The sequence below is a fragment of the Gobio gobio genome, assembly GCF_949357685.1.
Source record: "Gobio gobio genome assembly, chromosome: 19".
In the NCBI taxonomy this organism is placed as follows: Eukaryota; Metazoa; Chordata; class Actinopteri; order Cypriniformes; family Gobionidae; genus Gobio; species Gobio gobio.
The window spans coordinates 30,076,034-30,100,079 of record NC_137112.1 but is presented as its reverse complement, the minus strand read 5'-3'; the positions used below and the strand labels follow the sequence as shown (position 1 = coordinate 30,100,079).

Below are 24,046 nucleotides of genomic sequence, written 5' to 3'. Positions count from 1 at the left end.
CTTCCCGCCCCGTTGTGTTTGATACTGGACTATGCGACCTATCCGTGCGCACCCTCACATATACAAGATACTGAGGTGATCGTATTTCAATACATTTTCTCTGAGCCAACCCGAAAGGTATTGAATAGAAGGTTTTTGAGACCAGTGTCACACGACTCGGACTAACAGTCACATACATACCGGAGCGAAGCGACATCGTTTCGCTTTTACTTTGTCCTCGATGATGGCAGCTCAGGATTTCAATTTTTTACTTGCGACGGACTCTTATAAGGTAAGAATCACTTGGCTTCAGTCGTTCGACAACAGAAACACAAAAGCGCATGACAGTACTTTCCCGATTCTGACAGTGGCCCTTTTGTGCTGTAGCCGTCACATATATGTGCGGTAAACACCAACTTTGACCTTGTGAATCGATGAAGTTTAAATGAAAACATGGTTCAGAATAACCTACAGATGTGGCAAAATCGCGTTTATTGCGTTTTCTTCTTGTTTTGTTGAAGGGTATTGGTGTTAGCTCAGGTTCGTTTTAAATGCCCCACTCAATGAACGCTGAGCGTAGGGGGCGGGGCTTCTGCGGAATGACCTCGTGCAGCTTAGCTTCGCCAAAGGCCACAGCGGGTGACGTCACGTCACGTAGCAATATAAGAATCGAAACTCTTTTTTTTTTTGAAAGATTTAGAAACCTTTATTATTAATAGAAAACTGAAATGTATGACAGAAAGTTGTACATTTGGTGTGCATTTTTATACTCAGAACGATAATTTAGAATGTAAAGGACAACATGAAAAGAAGTGGGCTCAATGCAAACCAATTTATTCCACATTTGTGACCCTGGAATACACAAAACCAGTCATAAGGGTGCAGTTATTTAAATTGAGATATTTATACATCATCTGAAAGCTGAATAAAGCTTTCCATTGATGTATGGTTAGGATAGGACAATATTTGGCCGAGATACAACTATTTGAAAATCTGGAATCTGAGGTTGCACTTATGACTGGTTTTGTGGTCCAGGGTCGCATTTTGTAAATTACTTTAAATTGTATGTAAATCTTTTGGAACAAACTAAAAACAAAAAAGCAATGAAAACATGTAATTCTTTGAAAGCACTGGATTAATAAAAAAAAATTAAATAAGAAATATATATTTTTTAGAAAACAACATAGTTAAACATGTAAACATGCTATTTAGTCTTTGCTATATGTATGTCTTATTATGTGACAGTACTGGTAGTTTACCAAAAGATTATCAAAATGTTTTGTTATAGTGAAAGAAGCGTGCCAAATCAAGCTATTTGATATATAAAATATGTAGTTGTATTTTTTGTATACATATATACAACCATCATTTGCATGGTTCCTTATCTGGACATTCCATGCAAATTGACAGAGGGACAAAATTAAATTAAACAGCTCTGGTCATGGGGCTATTTACAACAGCCATGCAAAAAGTTGACGTAAAAACAATACACTCAGCACTTTTATTTATAGTTGATTACTATAATTCATCAACAACTTTCAGTAGATCCTTCAAACTCGAAAGGAACTTTCCATCTTATTTCTGGTGGGATTAAATGGGTTAATGCACATTGTTGCCATGTGATTGGATTAGTCGATGAGGTTTAGCTGTTTAGATTATATGGTAGCCCTTTACAATAAGGTTTCATTGTTTGACATGAACTAACAACGAACAATACTTCTACAGCATTGATGATGCTAATCTCAACATTTACTAATACATTTTTAAGATCAAAAGTTGTATCTGTTAACATTAGTTAATGCACTATGAACTAACATGACATTTTTTCATTAACTTACATTATCAAAGGTTAATAAATGCTGTAAGAATAGATTGCTAATTATTAGTTCATTTTAGTTAATGCATTAACTTATGTAAACAAGACTGTAAAGTTGTAAAGTGTTGCCTATTTTATTTACGGTTATATGAAAAATACTGTTTAGAAAAAAGAAAATCTATACATGTTATATATTATATAATGCTGAAAGCGTCTTGGGAGGCGTGACGCTAATTATTAAATGTCCTTAAGCCGGATTTTAATGGTTTTGCAGCAGTTGTAGATTTAGAAATGTCACCTCTGTAATTCTCCATTGTGACCAATGCTGAATGGCTAAGGCTGTGTAATAATCTTTGTGCTTCACATTAGTCTTTGACCTTTCGCATAACAGCCAGCCACAAATCCCATCTGGAATCCATGTTGACATCCCACCAAACAATATTATGTATAAACAAAATTTGTATTTGATTTTACAGTGTGATTAATTGTTGAATGAGTCATACCCGCCCATTGTTACGTCACATACTCAACATTCCTCAAGTGGCATAATCCATTCTGACTACATCTAAACTTGATTAGTCAGGTTTGGGCTGATGTTCAGGTCCACTCAGATTCCCACTGAAAGCTCAACAGATTTCCTCTGAAGTGGAACATCCAGCATTCATAAAATGTTTTCGATTAACATACTGTACAATTCAGCTTAATTATACACATCTTACTAATTGTGTGGGCCTGCTGATGTGCTTTGTTTTGAAAGATTGTCTTTCCATTCCTTGCATATAACATGGAAATGATTAGATTTTAAGGGGATGATCTGATGAATTGGTACATTTGGCCAACTAAACTAATAGAACATGGACCTTTATTTGTTTCTTCAGTAGCGGATAGAAATGTTTTGCTTTGAAGGAGACAGGACACACAACTAGACCTTCCATTATGGGGATCAAGAAAGTACTAGCCACATGTTTTTGTGCATATTATGCCACAGGGCACTGAAGGCCAGACACTTTTTAAGTATTACATTTGCGTCCAGGATATAATGGTAGGTTTTTGCTATAAATCAAAACACTGTTTCAACTCACCCCAGCTGTAGCTTGACAGTATCAGTGTACAGTAAACAAAACTTTGATGGAATGCAGAGATATCACAAGATAGTATCACAAGACTGTGAAAGTGATGCAGGTGTGCATTTCAGATGTAACAGGCCTATAGTTGTTAATGTGATAGTGAAGCACACTACTGTTCAAAGGTTTGGGGTCATTTTTTTGTTTGAAAGAAATTTGCTTTTATTCAGCAAGCAGTCATTAAAGGACACCTCCGGTGAAAAAGGAACCTAGGGGTAATTAACACATGGTTACCGATTAGATCATTCTCTGGGATGTGTTTTCATGAAAATCGAATGTAAAGAGTTTTATCTCTAAAAACAGATTAGCTTATAACGCTTGTATATGGGGCATAGAATAAGTAAAATTAAATCGCTAGTTAATACCACTAACAAGGCTCAAAATAGCCTTACACTAACACGGTAGCATATTGAGGGTCCCTACATGCAAACCGAAGCATTGAGAACTTTGTAAGTGTACAAACAGTTTAATAAGAAGATACTTTATAAAGACAGTACATTACGCATATACAGACAGGAGCCATCTTGGAAAACAGTCTCGACAAGTCGAGCCACGAACGCTGTGCTAAGTGATGAACTGTGACTTGGAATCTCATATGGTCCGTTGTTTCCGGAAGAAAGCACTGAACGCAACAGAGAAAATAAATAAATAAAAATAATTTTAAAAAAAAACTGAACGCAACAGAGACTAGTGCTTCCAAAGGATACACACTAAAGAGATGGAGGATTATTCAACCGTGGCTCGACTTGTCGAGACTGTTTTCCAAGATGGCTCCTGTCTGTATACGCGTAATGTACTGTCTTTATAAAGTATCTTCTTATTAAACTGTTTGTACAAAGTTCTCAATGCTTCGGTTTGCATGTAGGGACCCTCACTATGCTACCGTGTTAGTGTGAGGCTATTTTGAGCCTTCTTAGTGGTATTAACTAGCGATTTAATTTTACTTATTCTATGCCCCATATACAAGCGTTATAAGCTAATCTGTTTTTAGAGATAAAACTCTTTACATTCGATTTTCATGAAAACGCATCCCAGAGAACGATCTACTCAGTAACCATGTGTTAATTACCCCTAGGTTCATTTTTCACCGGAGTTGTCCTTTAAATTATTCAAAAGTGTCAGTTTATAGCGTTATAAAATATTATGATTTTTAAATAAACTTTGAGCTTTCTATTCATCAAAGAATCCTGAAATAAATATATCACCGGTTCCACAAAAATATTAAACTGTTTTCAACACTCGTAATAATGTTTCTAGAGCATCAAATCAGCATATTAGAATGATTTCTGTCTGAAGGATCATGTGACACTTAAGACTGGAGTAATGACGCTAAATCCAGTTTTTCCATCATCGGAATAAATTATATTTTAAAATATATATTCAAATAGAAAACTGTTATTAATAATAATAATTCAGCTGTTTTACTGTATTTTTAATCAAATAAAAAATGTTTAATGTCTTTCAAAAAAAAAAAAAAAATCTTACTGAACATTAGTGAATATTTAATGAGTACTGGTAAATTTGTGAGTGTGTAAAGTCCAAGGGGGTAATCCAGCACCCGGAAAGTGTACCTTCCATAGGGGCGCCCATTGCTAACCAAGCCATCACCTGCTGTTAGCACTTGGCATTGACTCCCATTCATTTTGGTGTCACTTTGACAGCGAATGACTTTGCATCTGAGGCGTTTAAAGACTCCATTTGTCCATTGTTTATTTCTAAAGAAACACGACAATGTATAAAAGGCTCCATTACCTTGTAGCTTACACTATCGACCTGTAGAAGCCGTTTTTGTGAAAAATAGGCTAACGATTGCGCGACTCTCGGCGCGCAGGCGAGAAATTACCGTATAGACCCAAGGAGAAGCTCGCAGGCAATCTTTTACTGTCTATGAGGCAATCGGGGGGACGTGGAGGCATAAAGTCCGATGAAAGTTAAGGGAGAAGCATGGGAAGAAGCCCATAGAGAGCCAAAAGCAACGGGACAAAATATTTCAACAACGTGATTCAGATTTCACTTTGCACAACTACTAGAAGACTTGCCACTGTCAGACAGGTTGCTCACGTCACATCTACGTCGTCAAGCTCAGTCTGAGGCTGCGCGGTACGCTCAGCCATCAGAAAGTGAGTGCTTCTACTTGACTTTTTCTCCGTGAAGTCTATGGGGTCACTGTGTCCATTTCTTTTACTGTCTATGGTAAAGTCCAGGGGTGTCCAATCCTGCTCCTGGAGTGCCACCGTCCTGCAGAGTTTAGCTCCAACCCAAATGAAACACAGCTGAACAAGCTAATCAAGGTCTTACTAGGCATACTACAAACTTCCAGCAGGTGTGTTGAGGCGAGCTGGAGCTAAACTCTGCAGGAGAGTGGCCCTCCAGGACCGAGTTTGGACACCCCTGGTGTGAACAATTCTGATACTCAAGGCTTCTCTCTCCTTTTTTCAGATTACCCACTACAAGCAATACCCACCCAATGTCAGTAAGGTGTACTCCTATTTCGAGTGTCGGCACAAAAAGGGAGGGCAGTTCAGTGAGGTGGTGTTTTTTGGCCTCCAGTATCTCCTGAAGAAATACCTATCAGGTAATTTCATCATTGCGTAACTCCTGCTGTGATCACACAACGTTTGTTGGCTCTCTTAGACACACTGTTTGTTTGTGTTCATGTACTGGCACGGACAAAGTGTTTTTTCACATAATGTCACTCACCTGATTGGGTAATGGAAAACTGAACCGCTAATAGCTCACATTCAAGGACAGTTATAAAGGACAGTCATGCAGTCAAAACAAGCTGCAAAAGTTTATACATGTAAGGTTAAGGGGTTATTTACCCCAAAATGACAATTGTGAACCATGCTTTTACCCTCATGTCATTCCAAAACTGTACGACTTTCTTTCTTTTGTGTAACACAAAAGAAGATATTTTGAACAATGTTTTTGCTGTACAATGTAGCACATAAATTATAATTGTTTTTTTTTTTCAAAATATCTTCTTTGATGTTCCAGAGAAGAAAGTACCGGTTTTGGAATAACATGAGGGTGAGAAAATTCTGTCACCATCCCATTGTGGTTTAAAGTGCCCCTATTATGCTATTTTAAAGGTTCCTTCTCTACATGTTGACAACATGAACCAAAGTCTTCCAGGCCTCCGCTAACAATTACAGTGTTTGAGGGCGGGTCAAACTGGATGTTGTTTGCAGGCAGCCTATGAAAACCATAGGCTAGAATTATGCAATGTCGCATTGGTATGTAAGAGAAAGTGAAACTGGAATTGCTGAGTCATTTTGGCAGTTCAGATTCGATTCTTCCTTTTAGGAGACTGGAACTTTTTTTGTAGTGTGCTTTGATCTTTAAAACTTTGCAGACCTTTTACATTCACAAACAGATCTATTACACACTGCATAAAAGGTAATATTCGAAAAAGCATAATAGGGGCACTTTAACACATCTTTGTACATTCAATAGAAGTGTATTTTTGGCCATTTTGACACTAACCAGCCCTGTTTGAGCAAGTAAAAATTAGCATATTACCATATCATCAAACAAACATTGCAGTTACATAAGGCTAGTAATTCCCCTTAAGCTTCCCATTTCAGTATTTCAAGCCAGAAAGTGTGTTGTTGTTGTTGTTGTTGTTGTTGTTGTTGTTGTTGTTGTTGTTTTTTTTTGTGGTGTGTGTTTCAGACTACAGCCATGGACAGTGTGAACGGCAGCTTTTTATTTAGTTTCCACTGATTTTTCTTTTCTTTCAGGGCACGCTATTTGTATTCGCTTTTTTATAATGAATATTTCATTTGTTATTCTGGTGCTTTATTGCATTCTCCTTGGAAGAAGTAGAGGTTGTTATAAACTTTGCAATAATCTTTTATAACGCTATAAACTGACACTTTTTGACCGCTTGCTGAATAAAAGTAAATTTCTTTCAAACAAAAAATGACCCCAAACCTTAGTACAGTAGTGTGCTTCACTATTACATTAACAACTATAGGCCTGTTACATAGAAAGTGCCACTTGATTGCTATAGTGTTAATATATTGTTAAAACAATTCTGTTTTTCTTCCTAGCATCTCTGAACTCATATATTTGTCTAAATGCTTTGCAGGTCAAGTTGTCACAGAGGAGAAGATTCAGGAGGCAAAACTATTTTATCAGATGCACTTCAAGCAGTCAGTGTTCGATGAAGAGGGATGGAGAAAAGTTTTAGAGGTACGAACAGAAATTCATATCAGAGTCGACGTTTCTTTTTAGATATTTCACCATTACATGACTTTGAAGTCTGCCTTCTTCCGGTTCCTTATTGTGTTGTCAGAAATATGATGGCCGCCTTCCAATCCGTATCAAAGCAGTTCCCGAGGGGAAGATCATTCCCAGAGGGAACGTTCTTTTCACCGTGGAGAATACGGATCCAGATTTCTTCTGGCTCACCAATTTTATTGAGGTATTACTTGTCTTCTTTCATCTTTATTTCTTATAAAACCGTTTTGATATTATTTATAAGGTAGCCAATGCAGAAAATGCAAAGTGTATACATTTTTTTAAAAAGAAATCAATACTTTTATTCAGCAAGTACATATTAAAGAGAGTGACAGTAAAGACTTTTACATAATATACAGTCTCAAAAGTTTACACACCCCTTGCAGAATCTGTGAAAATATCAGTGAATCATTTTATTAAAAATAAGAGAGAGCAAATAAAAATGCATGTTATTTTTTTATTTAGTACTGTCCTGAATTGGCTATTTAAAAAAAAATTTTTTTTTTGTTGTTTTGTTTATATATGTTAAATGTATATATTTCAATGATGAGAAATGTTTTTTGAAGGATCATTTGACACCAAATAGCTATTGAAAATTCAGCTAGTTTACCATCAAAGGAATAAATTCCTTTATTTATAACAAAATAAATCTTTCTCGCTCTTAAAAACCTTTTAATTGTAGTTGTTCCAAACTTAAGGGAGTGACTGATTCCCTTAACAAAGGGCACTTTCTTTAGGCTGTTAGTAAAGGATCCTCTCAAGGAAGTAACTTTATGGTCACATGATCCTTACAAATGTTCATGTTTGCATGTTTGAGACACCACACAAGTTAAAACCAGCTTAAAGAGGCCATATTTGACGCAAAAGGTTGTTTTGCTACAACAATCTTAACTGCAGCACAAAGCCCCCGTGAAACTGTCAGCATAGTCCATAAACCTGATGGTGTGGCACTTTACTTCATATTGGATGATTCTGCCGTACTGTTGTTCAGGATGACAGCAGGCTTTGATTTCCAGCATGCTCCTAGTCTAGTCCTGGACAGAATAACCTAGGGAGGTTTGGACAGGCTGGTGGGGTCAGTGAGGACATGAGGTTGTTAGGTACTGACCTGGCCTACAGCCCTAAACTTGCGCAACAGCTGTTTCTATTGTCATTATGTAGACACATATATTTCTAGCTACCAGGTCTGAAGATGCATGCCTATAATCCATGATGAACCTTATTTTAATCAGTTAATTTCCCTAATATAGAATTAAATCTATGAAGGTTGGGAATTTATATTTATTCTTGCATTTGACATACGCTTTAATCCAAACAGTTTATCCATACATTTTATTGGTTTGTGCTTTCCCTGGGAATTAAACTCATCACTTTGGTGTTGAAAATGCCATACTCTACTGTTTGAGCTACAGGAACACTATCGGTGCGTCTGAATTCGGCTTTAGGGTCACAGTTTCTGTACGGTTCAGTATGTAATATGTTCAGGAGAAAAAGAGAAATAAAAATAAAGAAAATAACAACCAATAATCAAACTACAAGCAACAGCACAAATAAAAATAAACAGTGCGTTATGTCTTAAAGTGACAGCAGCCTAGTATTCGTGCTGTCTGTGTACACTAATACTGTTACACGTGCGTTGTCTTTCTCGACTGTTTACGTTCACTTAAAACATAACCTACTATGTATGCTAGGATACTCGCCAAGACGGGCATGTTGACAATTTTCGTGTGAATTTGTTCGTTCAAGCGCAAGACTCAATAAGAACTCAATATTTGCGCGCTGTCTGAGATGCGGCTTTCTGTGTGCGCGCTTTGGGGTGACTGTAAACACAAATCTTACATCACATGCGCAAGTTCTCTTTCCTGGCTCCGCCCTCCTACATACTTCCGCTCAATTTTCATTTTCCTTCAGTACTCCGTCTGGGATTGCAGTATATTCTCCGGTCAAATTTTAACCGGTTCAATCAGCAAACAGAGGGAGTGGCTGAAAACGCTGACATTGATGTTGTGCGCTAGTTTGAGATGACATACGTCACAACCAAATGTTAGCGATTGGTTATGGCAGATCCAGAGTGGCTCTGGGCAGATCCACTAGTTTTAAACTTCAACAGAGTACCCGCCTTCAAGGAAGTTAACGCTTGTCAATGGAGAGTGGCCAGACTCTCTGTACAAATGAAATGTATGAGAGTCTGGTAGGACCAGGCTACTTGAATGTTTAAATTAAATTAAAATTGAATAATAAAAAAAGGCTTAAATGAGTTTAGTTTAAACACAGATAGCACCATGTACTGTTCAGGTCTCATCTGTGCTTGCAACACCCAGGTGATCAGGGCATAAATGGCTGGTCATATTAGACTCCTATTGAACAAAGTTTAGGGAAAGGAAGAATATGTATCCATTGACAGAAACGTACTAACCCTAACCTCTGTCTGTCGGTTTTACAAGTTGTTATTTTCAACAAACCATCTTATGGATGCGTTGCGTATGCATCGTTAGATTTGAGATGAACTGCGGTTGAAAGTGCGTGGGGTTATTTATTTTTTACCAAGAACTTAGCCATCGTTAAAAAAGTATGTTCTATATTGTATGAATAATATGGGTAGTATGAATGAAATTCGGACCTACTACATCCGTCACGTGACCTACCAATATCAGTTGCATTGCTTCACTGCCAAAGTCCTCTCCCGTACCTTCATGGAATAATAAAGTGTCCATCAAATACACACTTGAGAATCCGAAGTAGTAGATCGTCCAGGTTCTAGGGTTAGTAGAGTAAGTTGACATAGTTGAAAAATTACTTATAGTCAGTATAATGTCTGACGGGGTCAATCAAAATAATATGTTAACAGATATTAAGCAGACAGTCTACTACTGTCTAGTTGATATGTAGTAGCAAAGTTACTTACAGTTAGTACTAGTAGAATGTCTAAAGTGGACTATGGAAATAAAGTGTCATCCATTTCTGCACTTTTACTTAATGTGCTCTTGAATCTTGATTCAACATCTTCAGTGATGTCCCTCATTTGTAAGTCGCTTTATATTAAACTGTCTGTTAAGGGAATGTAATGTACAGTATATGTCCTTGAGCAAGGCACTTCATCCTATGTTGCTCCAGCTGGATTGTCCCTGTAATTAACTGTAAGCTGCTTAAAAAGAGCCTGATAAAATGTTTTACTTTTATTCAAGATGTCATGAATGGTTTAAGTCAAACCTGATTGATACACCTAGATCTGTTAAGATGATTTTTCTTTACATGAAAAAGGCCTATTGGCATTCTGTCAGCTTTTCAATGAAGACAGTTTATGTATTGATGTCAAGGCAGGAGAAAACCTGTGAATCCAAACATGATCTGCATGACATGCATGGACATGTCCTTAAGGGGCCAAAGATCAATGAGTCATGAGTAATGGTCATGATGGTATCAGGGCCATAAAAATTGCGAGTGCAATTACGAGCCATCTTTGGTGTTCTCTGACGCACATGTGTACACTCTGTGTCTACAGACGATGCTGGTTCAAATGTGGTACCCCATCACCGTGGCAACAATCTCCAGGGAGTTCAAAAAGATTCTGGCTAAGCACCTGAAGGCCACGTCAGGGAGCCTGGAGGGTCTGGACCTCAAGCTGCATGATTTTGGCTACAGAGGGGTGTCCTCACAAGAGGTACGTGGGCGTGGATACCTGGATACCACTACCTTTTTAGGACAGTGTTGTTATCGTTAACTAAAACTAAAACAATTTAAAATCATTCAAATAAAATTGGACTATTAAATGCAAAACTGTGAAACACTTTACAATAAGGTTATGTTTGTTAACATTAGTTTTCTATGTAGTCATAAAACATAAAAGATTTTGTTTTTGGAAGTATCAATCACACAACATTAACACTGGTTGATTATGAAAACACAAAGTTTTGCACATCCATAATTACTTTCATGACATCATATTAAAACAAAACATAGGGCAATGTTTTAAATATCTCACACAACATTGATAATGATTATTTTCACTGTTATGTTAGTACTATTTATATACTATTATAATATATATACATATACATATACATATACATATATATATATAATTTTTTTTTTTATTATTTTTTTTATTATAGCTTATTATTTCTATATTCTCTATATTCTATATTTTCATTTGAATTTTGTTTACATTTTATAAATGTAATATATATACATATACATATATACATACATACATACATACATACATACATACATACATACATACATACATACATACATACATACATACATACATACATACATACATATATAAAATGTAATGTATGTGTGCTTTTGTCATTTTTATTTTTTTATATTCCTACGTAGGAAACATTAGTTTCAGTTACTTGCTAAGCTAATATTTCAAATGGTCTTAGTTTTTTTTTAGAAGTATTTTTCATTGTAATTTTTTTAACGTAGTTAACAAGAAAATGACCATTACCGATTACATGACATTATTTTGCCCTCAAGGTCTCATTCACACACTCTAAAGAATACTGCTCCAAAGCACTGAAATATCTTTAAAGTCAAACAGGAAGTGCCTCTGGTGTTGAAATCTCTACCTTTATTCTTTTTTTAGCCCTGAAATCAAAGCTTAAGCCGAATGTGGTCTCTCTCTCTCTCTCTCTCTCTCTCTCTCTTCTGTGCTTTTTAAGGAGCCCGGTTTTCTGGGGCAAATGAAATCAGACATTACTCGGTGAAAATAGAAAATCAATTATATTATGAGACAAGACCATTCCATTTAATCAAAAAGAGATCAGGCCTGACCTTTCGATACACACACACGATGCAGACCACTCTCGATTTCTGTGGAATTTAAAGGTAGGAGCCCTGATTGTTTGGCTGAGTTTGAGTGAGGTTGTCACGCTGATGGGCTTTGGGTCATTGGGTGGTGCTGTTTGAAGAGTTTTGTGAGTAAAGATGACGGGTTGGCTCTTGAATCGGTCCGTCTGCTGTGTAAAGGTCAACTCTGCCAGGTTTCATCTATATCACACAGTGGCAGGTTCAGGTGTTGGGTGACTAGTGATAAGCAGCGAGTCTGTTACTGACTGGCTGGGCGTGCTGAGTGTAGGAGACCTTTGTGTGTGTCTGTTTATGAAAGGGAGACCACTAGATTCTAATGAGGTGTGACATAACCCCTCTGTGGTGCCCTTTTGAGACCAGTACGTCATGATCTAAAACTGGAGATGGTGACCGATTAGAAAATGTGCGTTTTGAACTTGCGTTTTGAATAATTTTTCAAAAATAATCAAGGCTCCTCAGAGATTTGAACTTGCAACCTTTGTAACCCCATAGCAATTATAACATTATAACCTTATATGATTTATTTTGAATTTATGGTTTATAAAATGTTCTAACATTGTTAAAAAAAAATAATCAAGGTTTCTCAGAGTTAGAGATTTGAACTTTTATTTTAATTTAATTTATTTTTTTATTATTATTATTAATATTATTATTATTATTATTATTTGATGGTTTAATTTTATTTGATTATCTCCCTACCAAACCTTGTCATTTATGTTGAGCCACACTATTAATGATCAGTAGTGTCTTCATGTGTTGGGCTATTTCATGACTATCCCATGAAAAAACAAACATCTGGTCATCTTATTCGTGGGTCATGTTATATCTGGGTTTATGGCATATTTCTCGGCCAACTGTCAGTGTACTAATGCTATTGTGTGTGTTTAAGTCTATTTGATTACTGGCGATTATATGAACTATGACGTTTCCATGTCACGTTCATGCATTGCAAGGCTTTGTAGGGAAAGTACGTGTAAAAGCGATTTTAAGAAAGAATTAAGGAACAGGATGAATTGGGAGGGGAAAGTACATCAGTGTGAAATCTAAGAAAGCCTGAAGCGTTTCTCCCTCAGCTGCTGAAAACAGACAAAACCATGCTGTGTAAAACTATCAAGTCTTCATTAGGGACAGTGGGGTATTGATAGTGTATTTTCTAGGTTGCGGCTGACTGGATTAATGATGGCTTCAAGAGGAGATTAATGATGCCAAACAGAGTTTAATGCCTCTGATACTCAGGGTTCCTGCTCACTCTCCATCGCTCGTTTCTGATCAGGGGACAAGCAGTGATAGATTTTTAATGCTTTTAAAGTAGTAGTTCACCCACAGTGAATGATCTGTCTTAATTTACTCGCCCTCAAATCTTTCTAAACCGACTGTAACTCTTCAGGGGAAAACCAAAGGGAGGTTTAGCAGAATGTACTAAAAAAGTACCATAAAAGTACAACTTTCAAGTGTAGCGATCAGTGTTGTTATTGTTAACTAAAACTATTAAAAACTATTTTCAGCAATTGAAATAAAGCTGAAATATAATAAAATATAAATATTACATGAAAAACTTGCATTTAAAAAAACTTCAATGAGAAATGTTGCCCTAAGTTGTTTGTAGGTACTAAAATGACTAGAGCTAAAACTGAAATAAAAATAAACAGAAGCTAAATATAATATAAAAAACTAATAAAAATGACGAAAACAAACTTGCTAAAACTTAAAGTGATATTAAAGAGAGGGGGGGGGTCTAATGCTATTTCATGCATTCTGACTTAAACATGGCCATAATTTCATAAAATATCTGTGGCAAATACACTCCTCCAGGATTTAAACAAGTTTTGGAATGTTTTTTTGTCGAGTATGTCCCTCTATGACGTCATAAAGGCAGGAATTCCTTTTATGGGCACTTCTCCCAGATGAGGACGTGTGCACATCAACCAGAGCAAGAGCACGGCCATCAATGTGCTTCGTTCGGGTTACGGAAGCCATCGGCAGCGCTGTCATTTTGTTTTGAGTGAAACTGAATCAAATGTCTGTGTTTTGTTGGCAATCGGCGCGTAAGTGCATATAATGTAAACAACAAGAACGTATAGTGAAGTGTGTGTGTGTGTGTGTGTGTGTGTGTGTGTGTGTGTGTGTGTGTGTGTGTGTGTGTGTGTGTGTGTGTGTGTGTGTGTGTGTGTGTGTGTGTGTGTGTGTGTGTGTGTGTGTGTGTGTGTGTGTGTGTGTGTGTGTGTGTGTGTGTGTGTGTGTGTATCAATACAGCGTATGTGTCTTTTATAAATCCAATAAAACTAAAGACTCTTCCGAGATATGAAGGATGTAGTGCTACTCTATAGGTACTCAAGATTAACATGAGATTCTCAGAAACTAAAAATATAAAAATTAAAGCTACAATAGTATATAAATAATGATGGCAAATACTGCAATTCGTCATTGATCTATCACAGTGTACGGCGCTCTGCCCCTCTAATGCATTGACAAATATATGACAATTCCCTAAATCCTTTCTTCAATCAAATGCTGCAGACTAAAGCCTTGTTGCTGATCTAATTTCCCTGGGTTCAAATAAAGTCCAGATCTCATCAGTTCTTAAATTGAAAAAAGTGAAATAGGCTCATATTCCCCTATAAATACACCTTGTAGTAGAGCAAGAAATATTGATGCTCACCTCAGGGGGCTAAAACATTTTGCTTTGAATCAAATGTGTTCACTTTTCAGAGTAACAACCTTCTCTTGACTATCACTAAAAGGCAACTCCCCCCTGATCACTGTGACCCTGAGATGAATGAACTGAGACACAGTCAATAACCTGAACGTTAAATCAGGGGAATATAGAAAATGTCTTCACACAATTGACTTCAAAGGTCAATGTCTCTCTGATTTGCTTCTTAAAAGCCACTGTCTATAACTCCGTTACAAAAACAGGATCGAAATCATGTGAATTGGCTGATGCTGTCACAACATTGATATTTTGAATTACACTGGAGACACATCGTACGATGTACAATAAAGACTTCAGGGACTATGGGTTTGGCATTAAACAGGTACAATGACTTATTTCTGCTGTGTTCTGTTACTCTTTACTGAACTAGTCGGCAGCGCTTGGTGGAGCTGCTCATCTGGTGAATTTCTGCAGCACAGACACAGTAGCAGGTCTGCTGATGGTACAACGATACTATGGATGTCCTATGGCCGGATTCTCCATCCCTGCTGCGGAGCACAGGTAATGCACATTATGAACTTACTGGACAGTTATTTTGTCAAAGCTTGTTCAAATTTGTTTAAAAATTAAAATGCTGCCTAAAACCTGAACAGCTGAAAGAAGTAAACTTTATGATGAGTTATAACAAGATTCAGTTTCCACTAAGACATAAGCATTGAAATGATTGTTAAGCTGAAATAAAATAGTATATAAATATGTGGCCTGTGCTGGAAAAATGAGTCGCAATTAGCACATTTTAGTTATTTTGTTAAAAAAAAAAAATGAAAAGGATGTATGATTTGTTTGAATCGGACAAAAATGACTTGAGCTACACATGTTTGAGGTCGATGGAGTCAGCAAAGTCAATTCTGAGAAAAATCCAGTTAATCGAGTTTTCTGAAGCTTCCAAAACAAAATCACCTAGCAACCATACCTTAAAATCCCTGGTAATAACACCAATTTGGCACACATCAAGTCAAAACCCAAAATCTATTGGGAAAAAATATATATATTTTTTAATTAAAAAAATAACTTTTTTTCCATGATGCCACAATTGTTTGATTAACATTAATGAAACAGACAGTCTATATATTAAGACCTACTGTACCGCACCGATCTATAATGTTACACATCAGGTGTTTTTCTCCAAAAGTTAACCAAACGTTCACTTAAGACATAACTAATAATGTTTGCGTTTAATAATCGCCAAGACAGATATTTCGAAATACTGTAATTCTGTGTATATCAGGATTGTGCATTTGAGGCATCTTTGTGTGCTCGTTTTGGATCTGTCATCTGTGCGAGTAAGATCGTTTTTCATGGACGAGGGAAAGTTACTCCTCTCAGAAAATGTACAAATAAAGATACTTTTAGATGTTTAATTGCTATTTGGAGCATTGGGATCACTAGATGAGGGCTTAATGAACTAAATTTTTCACTTGTTTTGCCTGTAGTTCGAAATTGTATATATAAATGCGATCATCTGGTTGGAATGAGAAGTAGAGTTGTGTGTCATCAGCATAGCAGTGATCGGAAAATCCATGTTTCTGAATGACAGATCCTAGTGGTGACATGTAGATGGAGAATAGAAGTGGTCCAAGCACTGAGCCCTGAGGCGCCTCAGACCAAAAAAAGGACAAAAAAAGTACTAAAATCACTAGAACTGAAAAATATAAAATGACAAAGGCACATAACAAAATTACAAAAACTATGAATGAAAATATAAAAGCTAAATCAAAATATTCATAAATCTATAATAGTATTAATAATACTAAAATAATACAACATCATTTAATGATGCCTTGAAAGCCTGTCTGAAACCAATTGTAATTTAATTAAAATTAAATGTTATCATAAAATTGTCCTTTTAAATAATTTACAATTTAAATAATTTAAAATTAAAATATTATAATTAAACTATTTTAAAATGTATTAAAAACATTTACTTACCCTTATATTAGTCCAATATCTAATACATTATTCATATCATTTCATTTTTTGCTTTGTAAGGAAAACTGGTACCATTACAATATATACACTATAACCTAGGGTATAATTTAACCATCAAATTCAACATATCTGACACAAAATGGTAACTGCATATCCACGTTTTGCTGCGTGGAGTCCAATTGTTTCTGTGAATTGCAACAATCCCTTTGCTTCTCTTTTCTGTAGCTTTCGGCAGTCTGTAAAAAGATAGCTCTGATTTCTGATTGAGTGTATTTGTAAAGTAAATTGCACAGCTCTTTCTCATTTTAAATGTTGGTTACATGTTAGTTTAGGCTTTAATTATCACTATTAACTAGTTGCATATTATTAGCATGCATATTACTAGGATATTGACTGTTTATTAGTACTTATAAAGCACATATTAATGCCTTATTCTGCATGACTATATTCTACAACCCTTAATCCTACCCAATACATAAACTTAACAAATATCTTACTAATTAATTCAGAGTTTGAGGAAAAAGTCATAGTTAATAGTTAGAATTGGACCCTAAACTAAAGTGCGACCTAGATGTTAACAGCTTAAGAACAGCTTAAGTTTTGATCTGTTTATAACACAAAACTATTATATCACTTTTATGATACGTTTTGGAAGCTTGAAAGCTTTGATCCCTATTCATTGTGACTGCATGGGAAATTTTGACCGGTTTTTAGAATTGTGTTCCACCGAAGAAAGAAAATGAAATGATTACAACAGAATTTTCATTTTAGCCTGATCTATCCCTTTAAGACCGACTGGGCAGCAAGTCAGTTAGACAGCTGCCTTTGGTTTTAAACAGCCAATGTCTTGAAATTCAACGCTGACGTTCAACACCTGCGTGTTAATTTGCATTTGTTCCGTTGATTCTAATTTGTTCTATTAGTAGCTACGCATTCATCCATCTCACAGCTGTAGCGCCTTTTGTCTGGGTTGTTGATTGCATTTCCCAGTATAGCTCTCACTGTTTTTTTGTTTTCAAATCACACGACTTCTTCTGTGACGTCGTTCCAAGTTCAAATTTAAGTTTCTCAACCATCACAACATTCCGTTTATCAGTCAAGCGGAAGATTCCGTGAATCACTTCCGTGGATTTTTATAGCTCTCTGGCTAAGGATCATTAGACACAAATGACTCATTGGCTGCAAGTGATTCTTTCTAATCCTTGTCTAATAAAGTTTATTTTAGTCTTAGCCTTGTGCACCTTCAAACTGAACAAAGCACTTGATTTATTAGTGTTTAAATCATTTGACAGGTTTGTCACACTTTTTATTCCTGTCTCTGTAGTACTATCATCTCCTGGGGCAAGAGCCGAGAGAAGGACGCATATGAGTGTCTGCTGGACCAGTTTCCCTCTGGGCCTGTAGCTGTAGTTAGCGACAGTTATGACATTTTTAAGGCTTGTAAGCATATCTGGGGGGACAAGCTGAAAGAGAGAGTGATGGAGAGGAGTGAGGATTCAGCCCTCATTATTCGCCCAGACTCCGGGGACCCCTCTGAGACCCTCATCGAGGTGTGTGTATCATGTACCAAGTGTGTTAAAAGTGTTCGCTACACACCTTAAGGCAGCTGTTTCAGTGATTGAACTTTATTTTAGTGAAGTAAAGACTCAAACAAATAGCTTTGCTTGAAGCTTTTCTAGCACTGTGCTGCATTGTGACTGATGGAGCTTTAAATTTGATGCCTTTATGAAAGCAATGCCCTAAGATATCAATTATATTTTTATATACTGTGGCATAGCATTGCTTTGAGATTAGTTTGTTGCTTGAGTTCAAATTGATTAGCTGTATCCTTCAATTCTTGCTTTCGTCCATTCTAATTTTTCTCTTCTATCTCGCTTTTAGGTGATAAAGATTTTGGAGGAATGTTTTGGATGTTCTTTGAACTCAGTTGGTTACAAGGTGCTCCCACCATACCTGCGCATTATCCAGGGGGATGGAATTGATCTGAACTCGATTAATGAGGTAAACTAAACCTCAGACCAAGAGCAAAAAAAAAACATATGCTGCCATTCAAAAGTTTGGAGTCAGTTAGACTTTTTTTTTTTTTTTTTAGAAAAAGATTTCTATTTGAAATAAATGATATTCTTTTGAAATTTCTATTTATGGAAGATCCTGAAAAAATATTAAGCAGCACAACTGTTTCAACTTTGAACCAAATCAGCATATTAGAATGATTTCTGAAGGATCATGTGACACTGAAGACTGGAGTAATGATGCTGAAATTTCAGCTTTGCCATCAAAGGAATACATTTATATTTAAAATATATTAAAATAGAATACAGTTATTGTAAAATGTAAAAATATTTTATGTTATTACAGTATTTTACAGTATTTTTTATTAAACAAACTTTTGAACAGTAGTGTCCAGTGTGATTTACAGTGGTGTCCAAAAGTCTGAAATCCAGAATTTAAAACTGGATGTAAACAGAGTTTTATGATTTTGATGATTCTGGAGTATTTTTAAGTGCCTAATGAAATGATCAAATTTGTGAAATTGATCCATGTGAGCTCCCTCATACAGATGGTCAGATGTTCTTGCTTTTATTGAATCATACTGGAGAACATTCAGGTTTCATACAAAAACAAACTTGAGCACCGCTGCCATTAAAGCAAAAGGACAAATCGCATACAGTAGTCACTTAAGTTGTTTTGAAATTAATGTTCAGTTTTCAATTAGCAAATCAGTTTTCATGTGCAAATTAAAAGCAAATCAAATTGATGAGTAATTAAAATAAATGTATTATAGAGAAATGCAATTTCTGACCTCATGCTAGATGTGCTCATATTAGCAAGCTGTAGCATATTAACTATCACATGTGCTGTTGTATATTAAAGGAATAGCTCACCCAAACATGAAAATTATCCCATGATTTACTCACCCTCGAGCCATCCTAGGTGTATATGACATTCTTCTTTTTAGACGAATACAATCGGAGTTATATTAAAAAATGTCCTGACTCTTCCAAGCTTTATAATGGCAGTCCAAAATTTGAAGCCCAAAAAAAAGTGCATCCATCATTATAAAAGTAATCCACACGGCTCCGGGAGGTTAATAAAGGCCTTCTGAAGTGAATCGATGGGTTTGTGTAAGAAAAATATCCATATTTAAAACTTTATAAAGTAAAATATCTAGCATCCGACAGGCTGCCTTCCGTATTCAACTTACAAAGAAAGTGTAACGCCTCTCGCAGTTCAAAACTGCCATCGTCGTGCCAGTTACACTTTTTCCGTAAGTTGAATACGGAAGGCGTTTTTGGGTGAACTATCCCTTTAAGTGTGTGGAATAGTGTGTCTAGGGACAATAGGATACTGGTCTTGATTGTTTATCAACCATTTATAACTGTTAGATTCTAAACATTATTACTGATTACACACTCAGTGATGATTCTCTGATCAGCATTACGGTTTATTTTGACTGGCGCAGATTCTGGAGAAACTGAGCGATGAGGGTTGGAGTGCTGAAAATGTCTTTTTCGGTTGCGGAAGCGCACTTCTGCAGAAAATCAACAGAGACACGCTTAACTGCGCTTTCAAGTGCAGCTATGTGGAGAACAATGGCAAAGGCGTGAGTTTTTTTTTTTTTTATCGGTTTCACTTTCAAAACATCATGTCACAATAAATTGGAGTTTTATTATTATTATTAACTTTTACTATCATGTCATTTGTGTTCGCATAGATGGACGTCTATAAGCAGCCAGTGACGGACCCATCTAAAGGATCCAAGCGCGGTCGTCTCTCTCTGAGGAGAAACTCCGATGGCTTCATTGAGACGGTGGAGAAAGGAGCAGGCAAACCAGATGAGGTTAGATCAGCTGTATACACTGTAAAAACTGGCAACCTCCAATTGTTAGCTTAAAGATATATTTCTACCTGATTTAACCCATATAAAATACTTAAAAACAAAATGAATAATGCATTTAGGTTGATGCAGTGATGTTAAAAAAAAATTTTGACTTGAATACAACTAGTTAATTTAAATGTTAGTATTGTTTTCAGTGTACCTGCTCTTTGCAACATCTTAACCCATTAATTCCCTGATGTTTCAAAAAAATATTTTTCATATGAACATACTGTGCCATGTTTTTGCATTCCTAAACATATAATGGTTTAAATATGGTTTCTTTGGTAAACGGTGGACACAGTTTATAAAGAAAATTGCATTTACTTCTATGAAAAGGCTTAATTTATGGCTTTATTTGATGAAAAATACAGTAAAAACACTGTCAAATATTAAATTCAAAATATTTTTTCCCCATTTAAATATATTTTAAAATGTAATTTATTCCTGTAAGGGCAAAGCTGAATTTTCAGCATCATTATTCCATTCTTCAGTGTCACATGATCCTTCAGAAATCATTCTAATATGCTGATTTGCTGCCCATAAAACATTTAACACGATCAAAACAGTTAATATTTTTGTGGAAACCATGCTTTTATTTTAAAAATTTGAAATTAGAATTTTTATTTGTAACCTGGTACATGTCTTTATTCGTTTAAATGGGGGGGGGGGGGGGTGAAACACTAATTTTCAGTCAATCTCGAGTACCTATAGAGTAGTATTGCATCTTTCATATCTCCGAAAAGTCTTTAGTTTTATTATATTTATAAAAGAAAGATACGCTGTACCAAGTCTTTCCGGAAAAAGCAGAGCGGCTGGGGGCATATCGTGTGGGCGGAGCTAAAGAATGACGAGCGCACGCAGCTATTGCGTTGAGCTATGCATGTTTACATAGAAAAACAATGGAATCAATAGCTTACAACACAGACATTTGAAGCAGTTTTACTCACCGCCTGCTACCAACACACGACCATGAACCTTAATCGCTGGGAACGCTCCATCTTTCAGCATTAGGCAAGCTACAAATCCAGAGTTGAACTGGGGCTTGTTTATAAAACTATCGTCGCCGAAATGCAGGGAACAAACAAAAACACTGGGAAAACAAACTCCATCCACTGTCCCATTAACACTGGGTCCTTTGGGAAGCTGTGCAGGGTTGTCTTGCCTTGACAACCAAAAACACACTTCTTTGGTGACATTGTTGATTTTGTGAAGTCTTGCGACTACAGCACAGCCGCTCTCTCGCTCTAGTCGCGCGCGCGCCCTTCCGGGAGAAGAGCCCGTACAATGACATTCCGCCCTATCTGACGTCAGGTATACCCATACTCGAAAAAAACTTTCCGAAACTTATGAGAAACCGGAAGGAGTATTTTTGGCACAGAAATACTCCATCAAACGTCCAACTTTTAAAAAAAAAACTTTGTCCATGTTTAGGATGGATAGAATCCAGGTCGTTAACTGTGTAAAAAGCTCAGTATGCATGAAACAGCATTTCACCCCCCCCCCCCCCCCCCCTTAATAAATAAATAAACACTGACCACCTACTTTTGAATGGTTGCGTATGTGAAATTATAAATGCAAGCATTTATTAAAAAAATTTAATTCGGAGCAATATCTTATATAGTGAAATTCACCTAATTTGCTGGTCCTTATTAATATGGTCTCCTTTTTGTAGGACATGTTGGTGACTGTGTTTGAAAACGGGACCATCCTGAAGGAGTACACTCTGGACGAGATCCGTAAAGCTGCTCAGCTTTGGGAGGACGACATGAGCCCTTCCCAGCACAACAAAGAGGACAACACTACTCTGGACATCCACCAGAAGCACATAATGAATGGCGTGCATTAATAAACACAATATGCACACTGTTGTCAACACTGCCCGCTCACAGACCAATTACTGACCTATTCCATCAGTACTCGAGTATAGCAGAACACAGTGCTGCCACTACACTATACAACTACATTTCACATCTGACTTTTAGTCTTTTGAAGCAACCCTTAAATTTTGGATCTGGTTACCACATTTTTTTTATTAGTTCCGCCTTTATATTGACCACACTTAGAGATGCCAAATATCATTGTTGGTGCTTTTAGCATGAATATGTTTTAGCGGTATACTGACGGCAGGGTTTGAATTCGGTTGATTGTAATGTTGTTAAAGCATCGCCTGGCAGTATATTGATAAATGAAGGAAACTTCATTTGAGGTGATCTAATGATTGTATCTGGGCTTCTGTACCAGCACATGATCCTGTTTTCTGATGTGATGCATGCTGAAAATGCATAAATTAGATTTAAAAATCACTATCTGTTTAACTTTTGAAGGATTCGGGGGTGTTTTAATTCATTTTTGAAGATGCCCATGATGCAAAGATAGCAATGAAGCATTTTTTTACTTTAAAAAAGTTTTTAAGCAATTTCCATGTTGTGTTCGACATATAAATACACACTTGAAGATTAGCCACCCGCTTTACGTCTTAGGCTGTTGCATAACTCCCTTAAAGTTGCTTCCTAAAATGTATTTTTGTTTGTAGAGATGGACAAGTTTCTTCTCTGGAGTTTTAGAGGATGGTAAATTGATCCTGATGTTATGAATACTCTCTTAATGGAGTAAATGCTGCATAGAAAACTAACAATCAAAGGTTTTCCTGATAATACTTATAGTGGGATTTATGTGGAGTTGGTTTTAGACTTCCATCTGAGATGCACGGGATACATCATACGAACACTTCCCAGTGTTCTGTCTTCGTAAAGCTGCTGATGGTGCCTTAAAAACCACTCGGACCTCAATGCTGGTCAATTGCTTTGGCTTTTCCTTCCATCATTTTTCACACTTAAAGGGATGGTTCACCCAAAAATGAAAATGCTGTCATCATTTATTCACTCTCAAGCTGATCCAAACCTGTGGTTACCCACATTCTTCAAAATATCTTATTTTGTATTCATACAGGTTTGGAACAATATAACATTTTTGGGTGAATTAAACCTCTAACTAAAACTCTTCTATGTGACTCGCAAAAGAATGTTCAGTGATTGTTTTTTTTGTTGCCTTATGTTTTGTGCCATCAAGTTTCCATCACGTTTGACGTATGCTGATGCTGAATGAGATGTGCAGTGGGTTTAATCAAAGTGTGTACAAGATTATTGTGTCATCATCTGAAATGAAGCTGTTGACCCTACCTCTTTTTTTAACCAATAAGACTGTATATGAAGTGATGATCATTACACTTAAATAGCATCTATTCTGTTGTGTAAATACTCTTTAATGGTAGTTGGAATGATACATCTTGTCTTGGAAGTTTTAGCGTTCCTGTTGCATTTTTTTTTTATTTTACAAAAGTGATATTTTGAATGACAAAAAGATATAATAAATATAGATTGAACTTCTTTATCTTAACATTTAATATGCCTCTTCCTTTCTTTTTAGGGTGTGTTTTTGGCAACTTTGAAAGAGAAGATAAAAAAGTAAAGGTTTTGTAAATGGAAAAAAGGAAACATTTACATAAAGCACTGATGGCCATGATGGTGCCAGTATGTCTG

At 36.3% G+C, this 24,046-nt stretch overlaps 1 protein-coding gene across 1 annotated transcript; it reads left to right on the top strand.

The window, feature by feature from the left end:
• nampt2 (nicotinamide phosphoribosyltransferase 2) lies at positions 1-24,046 on the top strand. The gene is made up of 11 exons (XM_079844201.1): positions 1-271; positions 5,359-5,494; positions 7,013-7,116; positions 7,220-7,348; positions 10,667-10,825; positions 15,069-15,199; positions 17,952-18,177; positions 18,509-18,628; positions 20,091-20,231; positions 20,343-20,468; positions 22,180-24,046. Exons 1-11 carry the CDS (start codon positions 221-223, stop codon positions 22,351-22,353), a joined length of 1,497 nt encoding a protein of 498 aa, XP_079700327.1. The 5' UTR covers positions 1-220; the 3' UTR covers positions 22,354-24,046.

What these genes read in the sequence shown, in the direction of transcription:
- nampt2 (XM_079844201.1), top strand. Translation starts at nt 221, where the DNA reads ATGATGGCAGCTCAGGATTTCAATTTTTTACTTGCGACGGACTCTTAT. An exon ending in CCTCTGAGACCCTCATCGAG is followed by an intron (nt 18,178 to 18,508) that starts GTGTGTGTATCA and finishes TCTCGCTTTTAG; the next exon opens with GTGATAAAGATTTTGGAGGA. An exon ending in GAGCAGGCAAACCAGATGAG is followed by an intron (nt 20,469 to 22,179) that starts GTTAGATCAGCT and finishes TCCTTTTTGTAG; the next exon opens with GACATGTTGGTGACTGTGTT.